This window comes from Micromys minutus (assembly GCF_963924665.1).
Source record: "Micromys minutus genome assembly, chromosome: 3".
Taxonomy (NCBI): Eukaryota; Metazoa; Chordata; class Mammalia; order Rodentia; family Muridae; genus Micromys; species Micromys minutus.
Genome location: NC_137972.1, coordinates 2,175,154 through 2,193,023, shown reverse-complemented (window position 1 = coordinate 2,193,023; position 17,870 = coordinate 2,175,154). Strand labels below are relative to the sequence as shown.

General features: G+C 45.3%; 1 protein-coding gene across 1 annotated transcript; it reads right to left on the bottom strand.

Annotated features, from left to right (window-relative positions):
• Positions 1-359: 359 nt before the first annotated feature.
• Positions 360-10,093, bottom strand: PTHLH (parathyroid hormone like hormone). Its single transcript, XM_080914225.1, has 4 exons — positions 9,867-10,093; positions 9,550-9,675; positions 4,399-4,815; positions 360-427 (listed from the first exon to the last, which is right to left on the bottom strand). Exons 2-4 carry the CDS (start codon positions 9,648-9,650, stop codon positions 418-420), a joined length of 528 nt encoding a protein of 175 aa, XP_080770351.1. The 5' UTR covers positions 9,651-9,675; positions 9,867-10,093; the 3' UTR covers positions 360-417.
• Between the last annotated feature and the right edge of the window lie 7,777 nt (positions 10,094-17,870).

Here is a 17,870-nt window from a genome sequence, read left to right as displayed (position 1 = left end):
CTGCCATTTTTACATGCACAGAAGGGAATCAGTCTAGATAATTATATTTCAGAACTCACGAAAACGAACCACAAAATAGAAACACTTCTTTGTGTTAAATTCATCAACGTACTTGATATGTATATCTAAAGTGCATTATGTTACAAAAAAAAAAAAAGAGTCAGCAGCACCAAGATACATTTACAAATAAATACATCAGTTGACAAAATAAATTATGGTAACAGTGACAGAAATAATTGGATTAGCCTTGGCAAAAAAAGGAAAAATATTCACATGACCCATGTGCAGTTTCCTGGGGAGACAGTTGATCCCAATACATTTACAATATGTACAGGCAATAAATATGTCTAATACTTTCCATATGTTTACTATTACAAAATCCTGTAACGTGTCCTTGGAAGATCTTCGATGAAAATTTCAATGCGTCCTGTGAAGACAAGGAAGGGAAAAAGAGATTAATCTCTCTTGCAGACTGCACAACACACACTATCTCAGTGGGAAGAGATGGTGTACCTCTCGAAAAGTACCACTCAGGAGCCCACCCATCACAGGAACCTCAGCTATGGCTGGAGTCCTTGATCCAACTGAGAGGTCAGTGTGGCGCAGACAGAAAATAGGGTCTGGATAGCCATCTGTGCTCAGCCAAAGGAGAAGCATGCTGCCTGTCAGCGGCATGTCAGGAAAACAGCGTGTGGAGGGCCTGGAGGATGAGGCAAGCTGGGGCCTCCTTTACCAGTGTTCCTGACATGAATGGCCACAGTTTGCCTGTTCTGTCTGGGTGCTCATTTAGCTATGGGCTGTGATTCTGGTGGCTATGGGACATGGACACACATTAGAGGAGGGGTTGTTAAACAGAACATGCTGTGTTCATGTGATGAGACCTGTCAGTGTTTTGAGCTGCCTTTACCCACTCGTTATGAGGCTGGTACTGAACTTTAACTTCAGAGACAAGAGCAAGATTTATTTGTCTCTACTAGTTTGGTTTGATGGATTTTTCAAAAGAAACAACAATAACAAAAAAAAAAAAAAAAGTCCTTTTATAAGAAAGACTCTTACTGGATAGCCCAAGTCAGTCTCAAACTTGCAATCCTCCTGTCTCAGCCAAAGTCTATTTTAAATGACCAGATGCCTAGGAATAAACCAAGTTACCATTGCTCTGTCTGTGTAATTACTCTGTGCTGGGGTGGGGACTATAGTGACAGTGTGTGCCTGGAACCAGGGCTCTGGGAGCTTCCTGCTCCCTGCCTCTTCTCTTTGTAAAGTTTATTTCAGTGGAAAGACACTAATTTATACGGAAATGTTAGGGAGTAGGAACTGTGTCATTGAGTTAACAGGCAGATGTGTGGGTGGAATCTCATGCTGCAGACATGTGTGGGTGTGGGAGTCAAAAAGTCTCCACCACTTTGGCATGTCACGTGCAACTTTAAAGAAAAGTTGCTAACATGTAGAAAGGTGTGTGTATGTGTGTGTGTGTGTGTGTGTGTGTGGTGTGTATGGTGTATGTGGTATGTGTATATGTGTGTTTAGTGTGTATATGTGGTGTGTGTGTGGTATGTGTGTTTTCGAGGTGTGTGTGGTATATGTGATGTATGTGTATGATATATATGTGGGTGTGGTTTGTGTATATGTGTGGTGTATGTAGTGTGTGTGGTGTATGTGGTATATGTGATGTGAATGTATGTGTTTGTGTGGTGTATATGTGTGTGGTATGCATGTGTGGTATGTGTTTGGTGTGTATATGTGATGTGTGTGTTGTGTATGTGTTTATGTTGTGTGGTGCATGTGTATGTATGTGTGCTTGTGTGTGATAATGCTTAGAGTTTTAGGTTTTTTGGCCACTGAAAACCTTTCATATTTTTCTAACTCAGTATTTTCCGAACCAAAACATGGTTTTCAGAAATGAGTCCCTAACTGCATTTGGGCATCTAATATCAAACATCAAAAATTTTAATGCAATCACAAAGCTAAAAGTTATATATATATATATATATATATATATATATATATATGATAGATATAATATAATATATATATATATACATATATATATTTCCTTTGAATGTTTTATAGGAGAGGAAACTGGTCAATTTCCCTTAAGAAACCATATGATAATGTACACTGAAGCTCACACCTGCCACTTTGTCAGACCTCTGACATCCTCATATAGTCTGTCTCAGAGAAACGATGTTCTTAAAAGGCTGGTCACTCACAGGTCTTAAGATCTTCAATCTAAAGATTCCACCTGGACTTCCCAGTCTGCACAACTCTGCACATTCTAAACCCTCCGTGACTAATTCAGCCTGTGCCCAGCTTTGCTTGGGACACTGCCTCACTTTATTTATTTATTTATTTATTTATTTTTGCTTGGTGCGTTTTAACGTAGGCTTAGCACCAGGCATGAGAATTGATGAGTGTAGATTGTCGATGTTTTACTTTAGAGGGAAGAGGAATTTGTGAAGATTATTAGACTTCTGATGTTATAGTTCTAGCATAGATGTACGCATACTGTCAGATAATGGATGAAAGCAGGGCTTACAGGAGCTTTCTCATTACCTATAGACACATACTATAGACACATACATCTTATTCACATCTTAAAGCGCCCTGGGTGTTAGTGAGTCAGGTCCAGTTGACTAGTGCAGAATAGAGCACTGCTGTGCTCGGGAGTTCTCAAATGTGGTGTGCATTGAGTAATGAATCTGTAATGCATTAATGTAACTTGTTTTATTTACTGTTTGCTAATGAATTTGGAGAGACAGAAGGAGAGAGAGAGAGAGAGAGAGAGAGAGAGAGAGAGAGAGAGAGAAGCAGGGAGAGAGGAAGTGAAGGAAAGGGAGGGAAAGAGGGAGAGGGAGGGAGAGAAAGGAGCTCTATAATTCTGTCTGTACCAAGTCAAAGAGCTGGAATTCTTTGGGGCGACTTTATGAGATCGTGAATGGTGTATGATGCGTTCTTGTATTGCTTCCTCCTTCTTTCAAACCTCACAGAAGTTCCATACTGAGAAGTGAAACGCAAAGCAGCAGAGCCTATCAGTGGGTGTACACGGCGAAGTCCGAGCCAGCACAGTGCTTGTCTGAGAGCTAGGACAAGAAAATGACCCTAACTGGGGTGGGGGTGCACAGTCCAATTCCACAAACTAACTCAGGTTCTCCAGTTGTGAGGTGTTTTGGTTTTCTGTGTGGTAAAATGAAATTAATATATGCCCCCCCCCTTTTGCCTCACTTTGGCCACTTGCCATATAAAATACACAGCAAACACATACATTTATACGAAGTGAATAGGACCAAGTCTCTAGATGCCCTAACAAGGGCTTGAAATCATGTAATCTCGTGTAATTTTCTCTTAACTCCATGAGCTTGTCACAGAAGACAAAGCAAGTCTGACTCTTCATTTGCTCAAGGTGTGGATGTTAACGTTAGACCTGAGCCTGAGGTACTGAACTGTTACCTCTGAGAGAAGGGCAAGCGAGCTGCAAGATGTAGCGCCTCCTTATTTCTTACTGTGTTTGTGGGAAACTCATGCCAGCTTGTTGTGCAAAGTGTATGAGAAGAACAGAAACCTAAACTAAGACTAGAAAATGTCAGAAACAGTTCTGGCGTTTTTCTTTTATTGAGTTGGTAGAAACCAGCTCAGTTAAAAATCAAATAAATCCAAAGCATGTTTTTCAAAAAATAACTTAATTTCTTTACATTAAAATAAGGTGGAAATGTAATGAAATACACTTAATTGAATAATGTGTGAATGGTTCAGAAGTTCTTATGCGAGATACTACCTTGCCCTGTCAAAGACCACCAAGGCCTTCTGGCTTCCTCTTTGAAAACAAAGGATGAAAAGAAAGAAAGAAACTATCAGGAAAGTTTTCCAAGATGTTGATTTGGGGAGCAAGTATAATTTCCCAGCAAACTGTGATGAGGTTCACCAGGTTCAGAAGCTCAGATAAGGACGGAAAATTACTATGACTCCGTTGGTAGGAAATGCTTATAATCCCAGCATTTGAGAGGCTAGGACTGGACGGTTGCTTTGAGCTCATAGTCAGCTCAAAGTCAGAGAAAGACCCCTGTGTGTGTGGGAGGATCGAGGAAGACAAGAAGGGGAGGGGAGAGGATGAAGAAGAAGGGAAGAAGGGAGGTAGGAAGGAGGGAGGTAGGAAGGAGGGAGGAAGGGAGGGACGGAGGGAGGGACGGAGGGAGGAAGGAAGGAAGGAAGGAAGGTTGGTTAATTGGGCTGGCAGGAGGGAAGTAAGGAAATTAAACTGTCTAGCCGGGTAACAAGGAATAGTACTGAGATCGTGGCCTATACTGGTTTTAAATCATGTAGTCACAGATCAAGATACAAAGAATTCTGGATCTCTGGGACCAAGGCAGATGGAGCGGGCCCTGCTGGGCACAGTGCTGGTACCTTGAGCTGGGCTCCAGCGAGGTCCTGGAGGTGTGAGGCAGGGGGTCCTCAAGCAGGCTACTCCCAGTTGTGCCTGGCCAGGCAGACCGAGTCCTTCGCTTCTTTTTCTCCTGCTCTCGGCGTTTTCCCGGCTTGCCTTTCTTCTTCTTCCCTGGTGGCTTGAGTGGCTGCTCTTTGTATGTCTCCACCTTGTTGGTTTCCTGAGTTAGGTATCTGCCCTCATCATCTGACCCAAACCTCACGGGGTGGTTTTTGGTGTTGGGAGCAGGTTTGGAGTTTGGGGACACCTCCGAGGTAGCTCTGATTTCGGCCGTGTGGATTTCTGCGATCAGATGGTGGAGGAAGAACCGGCGGCGCAAGTCTTGGATGGACTTGCCCTTGTCATGCAGTAGTTGGTGTTCAGACACCGCGCGCTTGCTGTCAAGGGAGAAGACAGTTGTCAGCAGAGGCCAGGCCCATGGGTTCCCTGGAGGAATAGGCTGGCTTCTAGAGTAGGGAGGGGAGATAGGAACGGGCAACCTAGGAACCAGTATCCAAGTTTTGCCATGATGGGAGCAGGAATATTCTTGGGGGTTCATTTGTATAAAGTAAAGAAAGGGGTCATCAAATTTAGCTCCCACACCTGCTGACAACACGATTTGGTTATGCTCAGAAAGGAGGTTCAGTTCACTCTTCAGCACTGGAAATATATGCTAAAGAATAAAACAAGTTGCCTGAGGTGTTGCTGCAGGAAATCTAAGTAGGAGATGGAGCCTAACCGTGAGTACTGTCAGAGTTTCTGGAGTTCTGTTGGGGAAACAAACTCAGGCGTGTAGCTCCCAGCTTTTCTGGGACAGATGGAATCCCAGAAAACACAGATGAAGTTGCTCTAAGTGAGTGCCCTCTAAGTGAGCTTTCACACACACACACACACACACACACACACACACACACACACACACAAGACCATAATACGAACACACCTGAAATAATAAGCGTGAGAGTAACACAAGAACACTGAGGGAGGTGAGGGAGGGTTTAAGGGAAGTCAGTTTAGGGAACCATCAGGCCAAGATGCAAGAATGTAACATTTTTGAAAACCACTCCTCCGGAACCTATATGTGAGGGTAGGGGGAGAGGGGGCCAAATAGGAAAGTTTCTCTCTAAAGTAGTAGTAGTAGCAGATGCTGAGTTTCTGAACTCCACCTCAGTGAGATTCCCCTTATTCATCTTAATGTGTTCTTTTCAATTAAAATGTGAGAGGAACGTAGGAAGAGGGTGGGCACCCATGAATTCAGTGCTTAGAAAGCTGAGGCATGTGGATTGCCTTGAGTTTGAAGGAATCTACGTTTTACACCAGTCTGTATCCGTTATAGACTGGTGGGCTTGCTTTACATATACTTTCTCCCCTCTGTCTCTGTCTCACTGTCTCTCTCTGTCTCTGCTTCTTCCTCTCTCTCTTTCAAGTGCTGGGATCATAGGTGTGCACCATCATCTAAAGTTTTCAATTATATTTAGACCAAATTTCATCAGCAGACCTAGCTGGTTAAAAAAAAAAAGGTATGACGTCATGAAAAGGAATTTAACCGAAGTCTGGTTTAAATGAGGCTTGAAGGAGGTGCTCTTCCTTTCTGAAGGTGCCACATGTGAATAGATTAAGAGTCCCTTACTCTGGTAACAGTTAGTAGTCTGGAAACTTTTAATAGTCTACAAATTTGAGGTTTGGGTACAATGTATTTATGTTCTCTAAATTTTTAAAGGACAAGATCACTTTAATGGTGACTTTCAGTGCACCACAGTTAAAAAGAAACTTTTGCTGATAATTAATCATTTTAGAGACTTTTATTTCTTTCCCAGTTCCTGGCTGATGTACTTCTTGTCTTCAAGTTAATTCTCAATTTGATCTCAACTCGGAGCCAAACTTCACTGGTTGGCCTATTTGAATCAAGTCTCCATTGCTTCTGCCTCTGTCACTGGCATGGGTGTCTGTCATGTTGGTCAGCCTGTCACTGTGAGTCATGGCCCCCTTCACAACTGAGAAGCTGTACTTTCCCATGTTCTCATGGAAAATGCAACCGTAGTTTATCCTTGTGTTTTATAAAATGCAAGTAGCATGGTGTCCGGTACCTCTCTGTCGGGGTACAGGGTTGCTATCTTATGTACTGTTAAGACAAATAGCTTAGTATCCTTAGGACAACTGCCTTTAAGATACTGCAGAGAACACGTATCTGTTTGCACCGAAGGAGCAGGGAAACACAGTGATATCTTTATCATCAAGAGGAAATACACTTCATGAAATTATCCAAAGTATTATAAGAAATGACAGAGGTGTGTGACACAAACAAACAGGCTAGAAATAAATTAAAGGATTTTCAATGGAGATAAGGTGGAAACATTTTAGCTTCAAACATGGCAACAATCATTATCTGTAAACATTTTCATAGCACAGTGGTTCACATGGATCTGGTTACAAACCAAAGCACCAGCATGGAAAAATAAGCGAATTTATGCTTTATCATCTTTTTTTGATTATTGTAAAAAAAAAAAAGAAAAAAATTGGGCAAAAGTTTATCAGAGATAATTTGGACTTCGGTCAAAACATAGCTGTTCTGCTAGAAAGAAAAACACTCCCAAGGGAGTTTTCAAGGATGGAAATGAAGCATGTCAGGAGCTGTCAAGGACAGGGGAACAGCAGCCATGGAAAGCTCTCTGCCCAAGTTTGTGTGTGCTGATGTGAGGCTCAGGGAAAGCTCTAGGAGTTTGAGAAAAGCTCTGTGGTCCACAGAGGAGACAGGGTTAGGGTGTTAGAGTTAGCATGACTCACAGAGCTCCCTTCCAATCCTCATGACTCAGTAGAAAGTTATTCCTTCATTATGTGGAATAGACCCAATGTGGCCTAAGCAAGACAGCCAGCGATGCCTCCAGCTTCTCTGTCACTCGGGGTTCCCTTGCTGTGGCAAACATGGAGAACCTCTAGCCTCTGTGTTCATCTACACAGCAGCATCTATGCACCCCAACTTTCCAGTAGGCAATTTGATCTTGAGCCAGTCATTACACTTCACCCTCCGATGGCTTAGGAAGCACACTTACAATCATCTCCTGTCTCTAAAAGGGTACAAATCTCTAGCTTAAAAAAAAAATCAAAACATCTTAAGCAATGTCCCTAGAATTGAACATTAGGGTTTGATGGTAAGTTTGAATTTCTTTCAAGGAGCTACAACCTGGTCTTGGGAAGCAGTTGTAGTAAATGTTTTGTCCAGCACATGTGCAAAAATAATGAGTATATATATATATATATATATATATATATATATATATATATATATATATATATAAAACCCTCATTTGGCTATGATGATTTCAACTCCTTCAAAAACCTCAGTTGTGATGTGACCAGGTATTAACTATTAGGTTTGGGAGTGAGTATCTCATAGCTTTATGACCATAGTCAAGTGTGAGCATTTAACCACACTGTAATATTTCACTTCCAAACAGATAGTGCAAGCTGCCAAATGGTTTCCAAGGGATAGTTCTGTAAGATGTGACAAAGAAGGAGTTAAAAACAGCTGTAAAGACAGCTTAGTGCTATTTTTATGCCGTCACTGTAGACTCAAGCATGGTTCATTTACTCTCTCTCAAAAGAGAAAATAGGTATTAAGCAACTTTAAAGAAAAAGTTGGCTCTGTTCCAAGACAGAAATTCTTATCCAAATAAATACAGTATGTAAGTGTGCTTTTTATAAAAAAAAAAATCAGCTCATCTGTATTTATATTTGGATGCTAGGTAATTGAATTTCACAGAAGTCTCAAAAATGAGTGAAAATTCTGAAGACAATTTTGAGAAGTAAGCCAGCAGTGCACTTACTCTTGGGACAATGCTGCCTTATCTCCAGTACAATGCTCTACACAACTTGCCTTAGGAGATTCATAATAGAGTTTCATTTTGGTGCCAAGATCCAGACATGTCTAAAGTAATTTCATTTAAAGATTTTTCTGCCGAACTAATAAGAATGGACCAGAAACAGGCACTGAACAGTTGCCTTTTTGTATACCCTCGGGAGTTTACATGAAGCACCAGGAACCTGACTGTAAATATTAGGTAGATGTTGCTGCTTCTATTGTGAGGTGAGCAAGTCCTCCTAATGCCTTCTCCAGAGCCAAAAGGCTCAGTTCTTAAACTTTATGGTTTTCCCATCCTGAACAGTCTGTGCTAAAAGAGCAGCCCTAGATGGCATTACATCTACATCGACGAACGCAGTGCATAATACCTGTCAAGACAGACAGACTCAGACATGTCTATTACTTCCCAACACTGCTGCCATATTTTGCTGGTGTGCTTAGATAAATGCTTATCTCAAAGTCAAAATCACTCTTCTTAAAAGAAAACAAAAAAACCAAAGCCAAACCACCAGCCAAGAATGCCTAACTACAGCTTTCAGTCCACAATGCAAATATTTCGATTCCAGCTCTAAGAACCGTTAGCAATAATTCCAGAGGGAAAAAAAAAAAGAAAGTTTCCATGCCTAAAGTCCATTTTGGAGGCAAGCACACCCGCCTTCCTGAATGGTATCGATACTAAAGTTGGACGTTTGCCACTAAAAAGTTGTTACTACTAAATTATATAATATGCTTTGTTATGTAACACAGCCCTGTTTTATATACTTAAAAGTATGTCATTCATAATAAAACTAGACACAAAGATTTTTGCTTTTCGCACACAAACTGCCACCCACATTTAGACATATCCTCGCGCGTGTACACACACACACACACACACACACACACACACACACACACACACACAAGCGCACAGACAGTTCCTGAATCCTTCAGTTTCCTGCTGAGTTTCAGAACCTTCTGGTGGATAAAGTAACTTTGGTGGTTCCCTACAGGCAGATATGCCGGTGGGAATTCTAAAACAGACTCCCTCTTTAAGAAACATCAAACTTGTTTCCTGCCTGTCCCTTTTAGGGTCTCAGCAGCTCTCCCTATGGCTTTCCTGGGTTCAGCCCCTTGCTAGCAGGTACCCCGTGACTGTGTCTAACTCAGGTTGGGAGCATCAGGGAAGGCTCTGAGTCCTCGGCTTCAGCATCGCCCGCCCGCCTCAGCTTGGCCACCTCTGGTGCTGGTCTTTCCCACCTCTCGCGCCCCAGGAAAAAGACAGGGTACTTACAGTCTGCGGCCAAGCCCCTCCACTGAGCGCCCGCGGGAGGGCACGGAGTAGCTGAGCAGGAACACCAGGACACTCCACTGCTGAACCAGCCTCCGCAGCATCGTGCCGCTCGCTGGCTCTGCGGACCTACAAGAGTGGAACCCGAGGGTCAGTCCTGGCTCTCCATCTTTTCCTCGCACTCCCCCTCTCCCTCTTTTGGAACCCCGTGGCTTCCCAACTCCAATGTCAAGGACATCTCACAAGTTACAAGGGGGCTGGGGGGAGAAGAAAACAAGAAAAAGAAAGCAAAAAAGTGTTTCTGAGCCCCGAGCACTTACTTTTGTAGGAATCAGCGCCTCCAACTGTGCTTCTCTCCAACCGCACAGGCAAAAAGGGACCCGAGAGGGGAAAAAGCAATCAGAGAGCTTCCTCAGAAAGAAGAGCGAAAACCGGGCGTTTTACTTAGGCGTCCGGGATGCGTGGCGCGTTGCTGTGGCTCCCATAGCAATGTCTAATTAGTCTTGGCGGCAGCGCTCTGGGTCGCGGGGCAGGGCGAACCCTCTTCAAGCGCGAGTGTCCCGCAGGAGTCAGCTGTCCTGCGCACCGGGCCTCTGGGTGCACAACCACTTGCGGCAGAGAGCGTATATATACATAGCTGTCGGTCTACCTCCTCCGGTGGGCTGGTTGCTTCCGGAAAGTTGATTCCACAACGCCCTTGAACAAGTTGCAGGCGCGCGTGTCGTGGATGCAAGGGCCAGGTGGCCGCGAGGGCGGGTTCCGGCGGCGGGGCGGAGCGGCCCAGCTGGGGCGGCGCAGGTTGGAGAGGAGCTGTGAACCCAGCCCTGGAAGGTTCACACGCTCCGTGGCCAACCTGCTGAGAAGTGAGCGAGTCGCAAAGAGGTGGCGCCCGAGGAACGCGCGCCGGCGGAGCAGACAGGGGTGAGCGGGCCGGCGGGGGCGGGGAACACAGGGGAGCCCGGAGCCACGGAGCCCCACCCCAGTCCCGGCCCGCGTGGGCCGATCTGACGCTCTCCTCCTCCTGAATCAGCCTGCTGCCGCCGGAGTCGCAGGTCTAGGAGCCCAGGTCCCCACGGGCGGCAAGGAGGAACCCCGGGTGGCCTGCGAATCCCAAGAGTCCCAAGCTCGCTTGCAAGCTCGCAGTGCTGCAAGCCAGCCTTCCTGCTTGGCATGGCCTCCTCCTAGCACCCAGGAGAGCAAAGGGGATTTTTGGCCTTACTGTTTGGGAAGGGCTGGGGACATCATGTCTGGAGCAGATCCTAGAAAGGGTGTGTGAGCAAAGATGAAGCCCCGCGTTGTGATCTCTGAGGACCTGGAGCGCGCAGAGCCCTTCTTACCCACCCTTACTCTCATAACCTACTCTATGTCTTGCTATAGAGTCACTGAGTGAACTTATCTCCGTTGCTTCAGCTTTTCTGCGCTGCTCTCTCTCTCTCTCTCTCTCTCTCTCTCTCTCTCTCTCTCTCTCAATCTATGTGTGTGTGTGTGTGTGTGTGTGTGTGTGCGTGTGTGTGTGTGTATCCTGGTTCCCCAGGTCCTGGGTCCCACTGAAATGAACACGGGAACCACTCAAAGAAGTTTGTCTTCTAGACAATCCTGCTGGAAATTTTCATCTGTCTCTCTAGGAGGCTAGTGTCACTCAAAGACCTTTGTCAGGCCTGGGCTGTCTGCCCTGATGCTCTACAGACTTCTGGGGTGGGTACAGCTAGGACTTCCCACCCTTCCCCTCCCCTCCCCAAGCCTTGCTGCTGGCCAGGAGTTAAGGCTTTAAGCTGTTTTAGGCGGGGTCCCCTCTCATCAGAAGCCCTTGTCTCCTTCCCTTGATTCCTTTAAACTTCATACTTGTGAAAAAAAAAATTGGCTTCTTCCCACCTTAAAAAGAAACCCGGGAATTCCCATAACATCCTTTAAGCAGTTAAGAATGTGTAACTGCTAGACTTGTTTGCGTGGCACAGAAAGACAACGTTTGAACCGGTGACACTCTGTGATAACCCTTCCCCAAAGATGCAGGAGTCCTAATTGATCTGAAGTGGGGAGCCCCTTGAGAGGAAAAGAAACGACTCACAAAGGAACCCTTCTGTGCTTCCTGAGACTTGTTTAACATTAAAAATATTTGCTTCACCACCAAGGGGGGGGGGAACTAAAGGTACTTAGCCAAGTCTCAATTTACTCTGACTTAAAAAGAAAAATGTTCTAATAAAAGATTGAAACAAAAACTAGACACACTGTGTGTTAAAGGCAGGAATCTATACACTAATTTTATTTATGTTGCGTTTTTTGCTAATTAGACAAAATTGATTCTCTTTTCCTTCCTTTCTCTACCCCATCACCCACCGTCTTTTCTGAGGTTGATGGGAAAACATCATTTTCAAAGAATTTCCTCTCCTCGAAACACGAAGAGAAACTATAGAGAAAATACAGACAATGAGGAATAAGTAGCTTGATCTCCTCAGAATTAAACACTTTCTCATGCTGTGTTTGCTTTACCTTTTCCTTGAGTTACAAGCTCCTTCACATTCTGGCCAAAGAAGGGACTTCCTGTCAGTGTCACTTAGAAATATTTGCTTTGTAAAATCAGGTCTTTAATGAATGAAAAGCTTTGTGTGAGTGGTCTTTTCCAGGTGGACGCTGCTCTCCTCTTCATGTAGACTTTGTCTATCTACCCAGCACCTCATCTTTGCCTTGGCTGCCAAGGATGTTTTATGACGTCATAATCTTAAGTTCTGATCCTGCTAAGGTCACCAGGCAGCAAAGATACAGACTGGGAACCACCCCCCCAGGCTTATGAACAGGTCACATGCTTGATCGGGTGACAGATTTGCTTAGGCTTCCTGTCACACAAGTGCACCTTGGCAAACAGGAGGTTCTGAAGGTCTGTGTGTGCGAGTCCACACTCATGGGAATTCTGAGCTGGAGAGCAGTGTCTAGGCTCCTGCTCTGTCAGTGACACTTTTCTAAATCCAGCTTTCAAGGAGGATGCACTGCACCTGTAATTCATGGTGGTCACCAGTTTGTAGGTGTCACATGGTGTTTCCTCTTTGGAGAGAAGCTAATGGAAAAGTCCAAGTTGTCCTTGTATCCTGTATTTCCTCTGTCTTCCTTTTGGGTCAAACAATAAAGAAATAAACATCTGATACATGTGGTTGAGTCATGCCTAGGATTAGACACCGACTCTCACATCTGTCTGCCAGTAGCTCCAAGTCAGGTCTCCAAAAACCCATAAAACCAGATACATGTACACATCCTTTCTCTCCTCTGACCACTTGGCTGTTGATAAAAGTTACCCCTTTGAGTAGCATCCGAGCTTGATTCGATGACTCGCTGAGACAGGAGGAGAAGACTAGGGCTCTCAAAGCTGCCCAAAGGGAAGGGGGTATGAGGCCTGAGCATCCATAGAGGAGCTTCTTGTTAGGCAAGGATAAAACTCTGCTAATACCTGGAACGCCACCCCAAGGAGGGGCTGAAGAGTGTGCCAGGCTGCTGAGATCCTCTCATGATCAGAAAGTGATCCCATACATTTCCTCATCCATTAAAACCTGGGAAATGCTCTGCTTTCTCCACACATGACCTAGAAGCCCATCCAGGAGACACTTTTCAGAGCCTAAGATGATTCGAGATGCAAAGATCTTAGGAAAATGGGTCCTCAATGTCCCACACTTGTGCACCCTCAAACCCATGGCTAGGTAGAAATATCTGAAGGGAAAGAGGGAAGGAGGAAGAGAGGGAGGGAAGGAAAAAGGGGGAGGGAAGGAAGAAAGGGGGGAGGAACGGACAAAGAGAGGAAGGAAAGAACATCATTTGGTCTGCTGCTCACTAGAAGACTTTTGCTGAGTCAGGTTCTTGGCTCCCTTGAGCAGACAGCTCTGGACTTGCATGTGACCACAAATAGGATTCAAAGACACCTCCTGTTCAAAGGACAGTCACAGGATCACATCTCCTACCACACTGCAGAAAGTTCTAGCTGTGGTCCAGTTCCTGGGGAACCTGGTGTGCTGCCTAGAAGATCTCATCCCCAGATGAGGCTGGGACCTTGGACCATTTACTTCCTTATTCCCATTGTCTGCCCTAGTCCCCTGGTAAAAACCAGTTACCTTGCAGTTCTTCCTTGGGGCAGCCCCAGCACTAGGTACCTGCCTTGTCAGGCAGAAAAACTTCTGGCCATGGGAAGGCAGGTAAGACTGTTTTGTTTTGAGCAGCTCCTTGTATTTATATGGCTCTGGGACCTGCCTGCTTTTTCTGTTTGTCAGCATTAAGGCCATGACAGAACACAGCCTCCCTTTTGGGTTCTTTTGGCTTTATGGGCCAGATACAGCAAGAAGAGGCCAAGTGTACTTTAGGGGCCTGGACTTAAAGCTACCATTTAGTTTCCTTTACCGGAGGTTCTGGGACTTTTTGGCCATGTCTCCTAAGTTTCTAGGCTCCCCATGGCCAAAGATTTGCCCAGAGTAGAATAACAGAGGCATTCTTCCTCCACTGCATCTTGCAAAGGGATGGGGAATGTTGGGTGCCCTGTGATGGCACAGCTCTTAATTACTAGCCTAATGCATGGGTGGCCCTCTGTTCCTCCCAGAGAAGACTCGGGGAACAATGTGACCCGGGGACAGGGGGCTTGGGATATTCTCCAAATCCTCTGAGATAGTCTTGCTCCAAGTTAGAAGTGTAACAAACCCTGGGAAGATGGTGAGGATAAATTTTTGATAGCCTGGGGCTGAGCAAAGGGTGGGTGAACTGCTCCCTTTCTCCCAGTCCAGGGAATAGTCCTTCCTGCTACCCTCCCCAGTACTTCAAAGCTCACCATCACCAGAGGTCCAGGGTCTCCTGCTTTATGTTCTTAAACACACACTGTGCAGCCAAGGTGGGGTGAGGGGCTGCAAGGGAGAGTAGAGGAAATGAAAGGGTGGTTGGAGGTTCTCTTTGCCAGAGGGCTCCATAGGATGCTAAAAAACCCAGTGGCTCTAGAAAAACTCGCGTTTCAGGCAAGGGTTTGGTTATTTATTCCTGCAGCCTGCCCCACCCATACGCTGCTTGCCTGGTGAGGATCACAAAAGGGTGCAGAGCGAGGAACACTCTTTTCGGGTGTGGAATCCACCCTGCGGGTGGATCCCTTGGCATTTGCAAGCAGCGCAAAGCTGGCTGGGGCAGCTGTGAGCTGTCCATGGTGGTTAGGACGACTTGACATGTGTGCAGGCGATCCCAGCCAGCACTTAGCCCCAGAGCACAGCCTGGGACATTGCCAGCACCTGCATTGGCTGCATGTATGCATGCAAGCATATGGGCTGCTTCAGCGAGATTTCTCACTCAGACTCTATTCCTCAGGCGCATGGTCAGATTTCTCCTGTCCAAATTGGGGAGTATCTTCCCAGCTCCTTCCTGAAGCTGACTGTCACCCTGACACTCCCCCCCACCACCACCTTCCAGGCAGCACTTGACAACTTTTAGACAACCTTGGCTACCTTAGCATCCTCTTTCTCTCTTCCCTGGCCCACCCTTAGCTGGAGAATGAGACCTATGTCAGTGACCTTGTCATAGGTGGGAAGTACCAAGATGTGTCCACAGTGCTCCCTTTTAGAGAGGTGGAAACTGAGTCCCAGAGTTGGTTAGAGATAACTGGATTTCAGTCTGGTCATTTCCCGGGGTTGATGGATGCTGTAGAACTTACTAACCGAAGGATCATTCTTTACTCACCGAAGCCTGTAAGGCTCCAGACTGTCCTCTTAGCAGCAGAGGGAATATATTTCTCTTAGGTACATTTTGCACTTTGTCACAGAGACTTTTAAGTCAAACCCAAAATAAATTCTTATATATGGTAAGGAAAAGAGCATGTTGACTTTTAATGACTGTCACATTTCACTTTTTTTTGTCTTCTTTTTCCCATATTGCTGTTAAAGATTCATTCCCATCTGAATAATAAATTTCATATTGCAAAACCCCTATATACTACTGTAGATACTGGTTATTATCTTCAAATTTCTGAACTTTTATCTGTCGGATATAGGTATGAACATCTTGTTCATGAGAGACCTTCTACACGTGCACAGAACACATGTTTTAATGTGTTTCTCCCTCTTTCTAGTCATGATATAGGGCCAGTGAGATAGATCTTGGAGAAAGGCACCAGCTGCCAAGCTTGGGGACTTGAGTTCCAACTCCTAGATGTAGCAGGAAGCATGAAGCAAATACAGCATGTTTTATTATTGTTTTGTAATCTAGAAGGTTCATTTTCTCCTAGGAACTCCTTTTGATTTTATTTGTACAGTCTCTGTGAACATTTGTGTCTGCATGTGTGTAGGACTGCATGTGTGTACTTTTGCCTATGTGTGTGTAGGACTGTGTGAGCCACAGTGTGTCTGTCAGAACACGGCCTTGTTGTTGGCCCCCACCTTCAACCCTCACGGGACACAGGGTTGCTGCTGTGCCGTACACACTGTGCTACCATACACACTGTACTAGCCGGCCTTGGAGCTTCTGGGCATTCTTCTGCCTTCCTTCCTTTCAGTCTTGTCACCAGAGCTCTCAGATTACAGGAGCGTGTCTGGGGGTCCAGCTCTCCCTGTGTTCCGAGGATCCAGGCTGGAAACCTCATCTTTGCACAGCAAATGTTTTGCTTACTGAGATGTCTCTCCCGTATGCAATCTGTTTTCGATGTACACGTATGCACAGGAACACCACTTTTCTCCTTAGAGACAAGATCAGTGGTGTGATCAAACAAACCCGTCACTTTTGGCTTTTTATGTGGGTGCTGAGGATCGAGCTCAGGCCCCAGTGCTCACAAGACTCACATTTTAAAGACTGAGCCAAGCCCCTAGTCCTCACTCTGAATTCCTTGGCACTTTCCCCCAATTCGAAAGAAGATTGAGCGGTATATACTAGCTTTCATTGTCTTATAGTTTAAGTTCATACAATTTAGGGTGTTCTTTCTTTTTAATGTGTGTGTGTGTGTGTGTGTGTGTGTGTGTACTCCAGTGAGCCTGTGGTCTGTGTACATGCATACCCATGCAGGTGTGCACATTTGTAGGCAGTGCATTTGGAAGCTAGCAGTCATCTTTAGGTGTTGTTCCTCAGAGGCCATCCATCCTGATTTTGGAATAGGGTCTCTTACTGAGGCCTAGGACTTGCAGATCAGGCCAGGCTAGGGGTCTGTCTGTCTCTCTGGGATGGCAGGTGTTCTGCTATGGCTGACTTTTTCGGTGGGTGGTGGGGATTTGAACTCGAGTCTTTATGCCTATACAGCAAGCATGTGGCTTTTGGGAGCTGGGGACTCCAGGCTTCATTCATGCTAAGAGCAAAGCCTGCCACCGAGCTATGCTCTAAGACTTTGGTGTATTTCTTTCTAAAAAAGGTTTTCTCTAACAAGTTCTTAATTTGGTTTTGAGGTCTTTTATCTATTAAACTAAAGTTTAGTATCTATGCCTTTATCTATTAAATTAAACCCATGCTTAGAGAGCTTGACCCCATGCTCACATCCCTAGAGCACCCTCGGCACTACTTCAATGTCTGCTCTCCAGGGACATCTGTGGGATCAACCTGACTCACTGTTCCGTGTTCTCCCCCTGCTCACTTTGAGACCCGAAAGCACGCTCAAAGTTATTTTACACGTTGTCCAAAGTTCATAGGCAACGTTCTTCAGTCTGTTCCTGGGAGGCGTTCAGAAACATGTTCTTTTAAAAACTTATGGCAAGGGGTTGGGGAGATGTCTCCAAGGCTAAAGCCTTGGAACACACACACACACACACACACACACACACACACACACACACACACACAAAGGCATGAAGACCAGAGCCTTTGTCTTCAGTGCCGATGTAAATGCCCGCTGGGTACAGCGGCCCCTTGAAGACTAGCATTGGAAAGGCTGAGTCCGGGTTACCTGAGTAAGCAGTCTAGATAGACTCTCTCTGCCTTAGTGATCTCTGGGATCGGCTGAGAAGCCTGACTTAGTAAATATATTAGAAAGTGAGAAAGGAAGCTGCCAATCTTGCATGCATGCACACATACATACCTACACACACACACACACACACACACTCCATGCCAAATGCTTAGTGTTTCCTTCCTTCTTCATCTCATCTGTGTTTCTCTCCCTAGAGAATAGCAATTGGGAAGTATTTACGTGAACTTGCGGTGTCTCGGTGTCTTAGGGTATGCTGGGGATGGAGATGTCACTGGGAGGTTAGAGTGTTGGCCTTGCACATTTAAGGGTTTGATCTTAGCACCAGAAGAAAGAAAAACCCAACAAAACCGTTATTAGGTGGAAATATTAATTTAAAGCAGAATTCTGTCACACATTGCTTCCACCATTTATCCTGCTGGGTGAATAATGGACA